Raw genomic sequence first — 8404 nt, 5'->3', positions numbered from 1 at the left:
ATTCCAGAGAAAGCAGTATCTACTTCTCTGTTCAGAAGTGAAAATCCAAAAAAATTTATGTAATGATGTCTTTCTGACTAGAATACATTTTTCTGAGATTAACCCCGGATACTTGTTTAGATTTACAGCATATTTTTTCATACCATCCGTCCAAATGAATAAGTAATGTCTCGACCACTCAACCAACTCACCTTCAGTGCTTTCCGATGTATCAAAGTTGCCGAGGACGGGAGTGAGTCGACTCCCAGAGGGGTCGATTTTAAAGCGACAACGTTTCTGTGTTTCCCCTTGAGGCACCTCGACGCTCTCACCAAATGTGGTCGCTATTGGGGGCGGCTCAATGTCAACGATGTTTGGCGTGCTCTTCACGAATGCTCCACAGGTTCTTGGCGAGTTTATTCGTCTTGGAGACTGATGGTAAACACCACTGTGGTATTTAAGTTGGCCGTAAGGATACTCTATCTCGTAAAGCTCGGGATTTAAAGTCATGTAACATCGACCAGCGAAATCCAGGCCAGTCTTGCTGCCAGCAACAGCGGCAGGAGTGACGGCCGTGACATTATTTGGAAGGGTAGCGCACATCTGTTGAACGCAACGTGGACTCGGATTACCCGCCACCGCTTCAGCTGTGTAGACCATTGCACCTGTGGGACTGGGCTCAGTGCTGTGATTGGCTCGTTGGAAGGTTGTAGTCGTGGGTACGGAAAGATGTGGGGAGACTATCAGTGTTGGAGAAAATCGACCAAATGTGCTGTCTGCTGACTTTAAGATTGTATCTGCTGCAAAGTAACGACATTTCAAGAGTGAAACTTTTATGATCTGATTATTTTTTGTCGAAAATACAACAAGGTAATCATATTAAAGACAATCATTCCGACTTAACTGCGGTTCATTCGGGCAAATCACTTTATTTATTTACTTTGGACTCAGATTTAATGTTTGCAAGGAAACTCGGTAAGTAACTCGAATATGAGTGAGAATATGGCACATAACCTTTGTAAGGCGTTACGAAATAGTCGGATATCGAACACACAGAACTGAAAAATACGTCTGTATTACGTAGATAGGGCTGGAAGTTAAGTGTCCACATAGCAGCTAACAAAGTTTACCTGCATGCCTCCTAGAAAAAAAATACCAATTGGAAGTTCTGTTTATATTCTTATTAAAGGTGAGTTTCCGGTTTTCTACTCCTATTTACTTACAACTTCAGTAGTGTTTTGTTAGTGTGTGTCTTTAAACTTTCCATGTGCAATTTCAGACGATCTCATACGTGATCGAGTAGATGACCGCTGATGGACAATAGAAATCATGTGCCGACATGTAGCTGCTGAACTACTCCAGTAAGTGCATGTGAATGTGGCCAAATTTAATACCTTACAGGCAAAAAAAGGTTTCCCTCGTACGATCAAATGCTTTATCGCACCTAACAATTTGACACATTATAGGATTCTTAAACAAGCTCATACGGAAACATCTCGTTTAACTATTAGCAAGACCGAAAATTAAAATGGAAGAATGTGAAACGGGGTTGTATTTATGGGTTAAACAACTAGTTCTGAAGCTTATAGCATTTGGAGATAGTTGTAGATGAATGGTAGGTATTTTTAGCAGACTGACATGAGTTAGTAAATCCAGCATGCCGAGTTATCGACAAATGCCCAGTCCAGAATTAGGTAGGCTGTTAGGATCATTTTATAGAAGTTTGTAATAGGTTGAAGGAATCACGTGTGATATTTCACCAGAAGTAAATGCTAAAAGTCCAGTTAAACAGAAGCAATCAAGTGTCATATGAATTGTCTTACCAGCTGCAGTCATGTAATGCGAATGTCTATCGAAAGCAGCGGTTTCAGACTTGGAAGATTCCAAAGTGAATCCCGACTTGGCGCTGGAGTCCTGTGAGGGTGGTGGAAGCCAGGCACGTGGTTTTACCTGCGCAACACGAACTATGCCCACACCTGCCGAGGCGCTCCCATCCATTTGCGGGTCTATACCCACCTCCCTCGTTGAATGGATCTGTCTGCAGCGCAGAAGCACAATCGCCATTATGAGGAGAACTGAGACAAGGAGAGTGATGATGATCATCACAATCATGATTAGTAGATCACGATCTACATAACCACTCTGCTGCTTGAAGTAGCTGTTAGAGGAAAAATGCTGGTTCTTTCCACCTGTACCAACTAAGTCGGCCGACTGACTATCAAGCGGAAACGCTTCGATGGACTGGACGATGATTCGAAGGAGTGAAGTGTTGCTTCGCGGTGGATCACCCCCATCCGTGGCTTTGAGTGAGAGAGCAAAAGAACTTGGCGCAGCTTGTTCGTTCATTGAGTTATTGCCGTTGTTGACTTCCAATGCTTTTGTTAGGTAGAGCGTTCCAGAGAGGTGATCTAGGTCAAAGTACTTCTGACTGTTACCACGGATTATCTCGTATTCAATTTGTCCATTCACTCCGATATCGAGATCGATGGCTTCTAGTCGTGCAACGACCATCCCAACTGTGGAATAAGCAGAGATGTTGATGCTAGCAGCTTGGGGACCGGGTGGGGGGTATACCCACTGGGGTCCATTGTCATTAACATCCTCAATGCGGATGATGACAGTGGCGAAAGCAGAGAGAGGTGGTTCACCGGAATCCATAGCCACCACCGAGAAGGTGAGGAGGGGAATTTGTTCCCGATCGATTGGCACAGAGTTGGTGTAAAGCTCTCCTGTCGGTGTGATCGTAAACAGACGACTGGGTTGAATACCTTCAAGAAGCGAGGAGGTTTCCTCATCGTTAATCTGATAGCGCACGCGGTTGTTCTTCCCGTCCGCATCGCGATCCGTGGCGTGTACTTTTCCTACCTAAAATAGGGGCAGTAGTCAATCCCCTACTCACAAAGGGTTAAAGCAGGCCGATGGACGTTGATGATTAAGTTCGCGTGCAAAAGCTTGAAGACTTCAATAAACCACATTCTGTCTATCGCTCGGCAGTTTTCGCAAGGGACAATAATTCAGTATAATTACGATATTGTTCGAGAATTAAATGTGATTCGACTCAGTCACATCATCAGGGTAAATCCGTAATCTAATATGGCAAGTGAATGAGAACTCTTTGAATACCAAGCAGCATTTCATCCGACGCAAGTCACATGTGAGAAAATGAGAGTTAATCTGTACATTGGATAAAATGGATACTGAATCGGTTGTTTAAAGTGATATAAAATGTTTTTAATTTTCCATAGTTCTATCGAAGGAGACATGCTACTTTGAGCTATTGCCAGGAATGAGTTTAAACTATCTCTAAGTATTGGCAACAGGACTATTTTTAGCATTCTTATTATTTTTTGTTAAGATGTTTTTAATGAATCGAATCTAATTCCAGTGACGGACTTGGGAAAAACCATTTAATTTCCTGCATTCAAGTAATCGGTCTTTATGATATGTTTGTAAGAGTAATATACCATTAAAAGAGTTCGGCAATCCTTATTCATCCATGATATGCAGAATTTCTTCTTTATCTGTCAGTAAAAAGGGTTTAATTTATGTAAATACATCCATATTATGGGTTAAGTTTTTTGCAAAGAACTTAATCAGTTTTGAGTCGGAGAGGTGTGGAGTGTGGATGAAATTATATTGTTTCACCTGCTCAAAGCACGGCGGGGTTAGAGGTCATCATTTTGTTAGCTCACGCGATATCCACTGGTCTGGAGCTACCTCCCTTCTTCTCTCTTTCCCTCTGCCACTCCTATCGCCATCTCCAACGCTAAACTGAGTGCAGCTTGGGAAAACCCACACGTGTGAACATTATCGGTCGTAAAATGCTCACCGGATGGGCGATACCGTTCTTCCTAATTCTTTCATTTAAATAGGGGAATTTATACCCTTGGAAAAGTCTAATAGTGCCATACAACATTGTCACCATCAAAGATACGAAAACCTAGGTGCTAAACAGTTTTCAGAGCAGTTTGCTTGGATATGTGGCACAGAAATTCTCGCAAATCTACTACGTTTTCGGCGCAATTGTTCACCATGAATTATACACTTGCTAAAGACCAAACATCTACAGTCGAGGTCGATCTAGCTGGCACCCGAAGGTGTTTAAGAAAAGCTTCTTCCTGAGGGGCTGCCCCATGCTTACTCTTTCAGGATAACCAAAAGAGCTCATAGCTCATGTAGCAAAGTTTCCTAAGAGAAAACCTCATATTATACCTTAAAATTGGAGAGAAGACGGAAGGAAGGATGGGAAGAGGGAAGGTGGGATGGAAAGTGAGAAACACTGCGTCGCTCTCATCACCTCGTAATATTTCTCTAAATGTTGACTAACGCCCTCTCCTGGCGTTAGATAATAAAGTATAAAATAGAATAGACAGTTTGGAAATGGAGCTGAGATAGGAATTGAGGTGGCTAGGAAGAGTTTATTTTCCTTTCTTCAACAATAAGCTTTTTACAGAAATTAAAGCGCTTTAGTAAGCTTGTACCTCTTTGATAAAGGATTATCAGTCGCAAGTGGTTAATTTAGACGTCACCACAAATTCACGGTGGCCGAATCAAGTTTCGATCGCAGTTGCCTCGAAATTCGGGAGGACAGTCTAAGATGGATCTTGATCTGACGTGACTGTGAACGCGAAGGTCAAATATGAACATAAAAACCAAATAAAGAGTGAATCCTTTGTTTCTCAAATACAAAGTAAACTGATATAGTTATACATTTCGGAAGTATTCAGCAAGGAAACGTATAAAATCTACCACCAATAATAAGTGGGGATTTATCACAGCTACTCAGTTTTACAGTACATTCTTCAGACTTACAAAAGTGTAGATAAAACTGTGACTTCTCTTCGAAGGCGAATGCATTAGGAATTGCAAACAAATAGTTCATTTTCAAATTGCTTAGAGTAAAGGTATTCTATAACCAAAAACTAATAAGGTTCTCTGTCGTTGAGCACGCTTTAAATAGCTTATCACAATTTGGTGGGGATCTTGTAACGTTCTTGTGTCACGCCTTATTTAGTTGGAGTGCTAGGTCGGTAGCATTAGTGCAGGCACAAACAATCTCGTCATTCAGCCAGCCGCGAGTTTATTGTCAGCTTGACATCTGGTTGGATAAATTTACGACTCATTAGGGAGCTAGTGCGCCGTGGTGGATGTTGTGGCAATTCTACAGAAGACGAAGGCTGACACTACAGTCATGGGCGCTGTTTCTCAAGGTTTCGTTGGCAAATGCACAGTAAGCATTCAACCCTAGCCTGCGTTTTATATCATCTGAGTTCGCTGTCTACAACTAGATACGTTTCAGACAGGAAGTTAAGCCTAAGATGCTGAAAAATTATAAGAACATTGACCAGATTTTCAGCATAAAAATGAATGTGATCTTTGTGGAGCCGGAATTACCTATTAAGGCCGATGGCGATTTAGGGGTCGTAAAAAAACGTAGAGGCTGAGATCGCTTTAATAAGTTGGTAAAACAGCCAAATCATCGAGTATTGAAGGGTAGAGATGCACCTCATTAACTTCAAAAGTTCCAGTGCCAGAGCTGAAAAAGATGCTCGCAGATAGGCAGGTAGCGACCCAACACACGCGGTGCGAGAAAGCTAACAGACATCAGGCTATAGTTAATCAAAGTTTAGGGAGAATCAAGGCAAATTTAATGCGCAATGTAAAAACTGCTCGACATTTCTCCAGCGTTTACATACTCAACCTTCCAAGTTAAATACAAATCACATTCAACGCCCTTGCTTTGAGTGGATTGCTGAAATGCAATGACTCCCTTTAGGCAATATTTTAGGGAACAGGTTTCATTTTGTAGGGACATTTTTCGATGCAGCCCTTTAAGATAAAAAATAGTGTCTCCATTTTCTTGGTGGGCCAATATGCTTAACATATTTTTCCTAAATTTGTCACTTTCTTAAAGTGTAGTACTTCCGTTGTCTGAGCTTGCAAGTACGCCAGGTATACAACAAAAGGGTAGTAAGGCGTTTTTGCCATTGGAAAAATGCGTCTTACTTCTTAAATCAAACTCTGGATCCCTAACAAGCCGATGACAGCTAGAGAATGAACTTGAGGTCAATAACAAGCAATGAAATAAACAAAAACAAACTTTAAAATAATACAATTAGTAAACTACCACAACGAACACGATTGGGAGTGAGTAACAGGACGCTTTCAAACATCAAAATGCATTAGTTTCTACTCTCTTTTAGTGCATGTCAGGCTCTTCCAACTGATAATAATGCTCAAGAATCAGAAACTAGATGCTACCAGTGGAACTCAGTATTGTTAATTTCATGAGGCCAGGTTAGAGCACCCTTTTTAATCGTGCCACCTCCAACTAAATAATGCTTTGATATTTAAATTTGTCAATTTCCTGATTGGAGATAAAAATGTAAATTGTCCTATGATAGTTTGGAAAGTGATAAGCCAAACATTTTTCCCTTAGAGGAAAAATCATTTGTTGCAAAGGGTCGATATCTTGCACCATTTAGTGGAGTGAAAATTCAACTTACGCAGAGACATTTAAAAAGATCGCTTTGATGACAATCACCTTGCAAGGAAAATTAACTCGACGTTGAAAGAAAACTGAAACCATTTTATTTGTACATCGGCATGACATCGCAGCTGTGAATAGCTAATAGTGAGTGAGTGCCTCGACTACTACATGTTTGCATCATAAAATGCTCAGAAACCAGTGGCGCTTTAAATGCTACCTTTGCAAAACTATATAGGCTTGGCCACAGATTCTAAAAGCAGAAGGAGTAATCCCCACCCATGGCCAAGCTGCTTCACGCTTTTCAACTCCCTGTGCCCGGAAATGGGACACTGTTCCTAAGTGAATTTTCCCCGCATTTTCACGGACCAAGACATTCGTTCGATTTATTTCGACCAATAACAAGTTTATATGCAGCTGAAGTGCTAAGAAATTTTCTAAACACTGCATTTTGAAATAGCGTTTAATTAATTTCCCTGGAAGAGTGAACAGTTGGTTTCACTTTAAGACGGCTGGGTGCATTTGGGTACACATCTGCAGAGGTGACAAATGTTAACTGGAGGCCTACTGAAACACCAAAACAATGCTCTTCCTTGGCAGCATTCAAACACTAAATATTCAACGAAAGCAAAGATATTACTCATGCTCTTGTCTTCGAAACCACTTCGCGCCCTTCAGTCCACCCGAATGACAATACTATTAACAAGAACCATAATTTTACGCAATTTCGTCAGATGATCTGTAGCTTCTGCCACAAGGAAGTAGTCAGTCGACAAAATTTAAGTCAATGCCGTACCGTTTCACCAGAATTTGATCGCACATATTACCTGGACTGAACACATCGCACCCATTCAAAGGGCTGGATTCAGAAACGCCAGGGGCTTAACGACAATATGCGCAAGCTGGTGGACCTAGAGGTGCAAAGTACCGAACAATGCAAGCAGTGGAACAACAGCTTATTTATGCTTAAGGTCTCCTTCTGGTTCATTTATTATGCATCTTCTGCACGTATTTATAGTTCATGAAATATGTAATGCTTGGTTTTATCCTTTAAAGATGTGTGTGAGAGCAATAAAGCATGCCGAAGCAACACATTTCAGATGTAGACATTATGATATTTCAAAGTGCCGGCGATACCTTTTTACTTTGTGCCTTTAACTTTGTTTTGATAGACACATTCAATGCTACTAATTCTTGAAACTTTATTAAATACAGGGCGGAAGTTAACGTGGTTCTATGTGCATGATGGTCTCGTTTAAAACGCCATCTCCAGAATTTAGGTAAAATAAGTAAAGTCGTTAGGCGATACCAAATACAATTCCAAACTGCTTGACTCAGATTTCCAATTAACTCTGGAAAAGCCATGCAACAATGGGCCTTTTAATGCGGAGCTCTTACAGGCTTCCGATAGTTAAAGTAGCATCACGATGCATGTTCTACTCATTATAAAAACTTCATTTCAGATTGAAAAAACAGTCACAAATAACACTGGTAGCATTGAACTTCGTGCCCAATTGACATGAACCCAACCAATTCACTCTTCCTTAAAATGAAAAGCTTAATGTGGGATCACTAATTTGCTTCTTTCATTTACTATGACATAAAAAAGGTATTTATTTCAATTATTTCTACTAGGTTTTGGAGTGTTGCAGTCAGCCCAGGAAATTCAATCATCGCCTTTTGAAAGTTGATAGCACGCGGCTTCATTAACCCCAAATCGCTTAAATTGTTTCCCCGTTGGCGCCACTGTTGTTGCAGTTTGATGAAATCATAATTGAGACACCTCATAAATAATTTTCCCAACATAAAAGTTGCGTTGATGCACCCTTAACTGCGTAAAAATCATACAAACCGCTTTGTAAATACTATGAGTATATGGTGAAATTTTCAAATGTACGCAAAAGGCATGTCAAATCACGTTTAATTTAAAAAACTAAC

General features: G+C 40.7%; 1 protein-coding gene across 1 annotated transcript in view; it reads right to left on the bottom strand. All coding sequences in view use genetic code 11, as the record gives it.

The window, feature by feature from the left end:
- The window catches only part of EGR_06731 (Putative fat-like cadherin-related tumor suppressor), a gene marked incomplete at both ends in the record, with an annotated part of 4196 nt that extends 882 nt beyond the window's left edge, over positions 1-3314 (bottom strand). Inside the window, 3 exons of the mRNA XM_024495980.1 lie at positions 192-779; positions 1803-2844; positions 3132-3314. Coding sequence (XP_024349640.1) covers positions 192-779; positions 1803-2844; positions 3132-3314 — 1813 coding nt within the window. The remainder of the gene's footprint in view (positions 1-191; positions 780-1802; positions 2845-3131) is intronic.
- Positions 3315-8404: the final 5090 nt, after the last annotated feature.

Source organism: Echinococcus granulosus, assembly GCF_000524195.1.
Source record: "Echinococcus granulosus chromosome Unknown EG_S00062, whole genome shotgun sequence".
Taxonomy (NCBI): Eukaryota; Metazoa; Platyhelminthes; class Cestoda; order Cyclophyllidea; family Taeniidae; genus Echinococcus; species Echinococcus granulosus.
The sequence above is the reverse complement of the archived record's forward strand: the minus strand, read 5'-3'. Positions and strand labels throughout refer to the sequence as shown.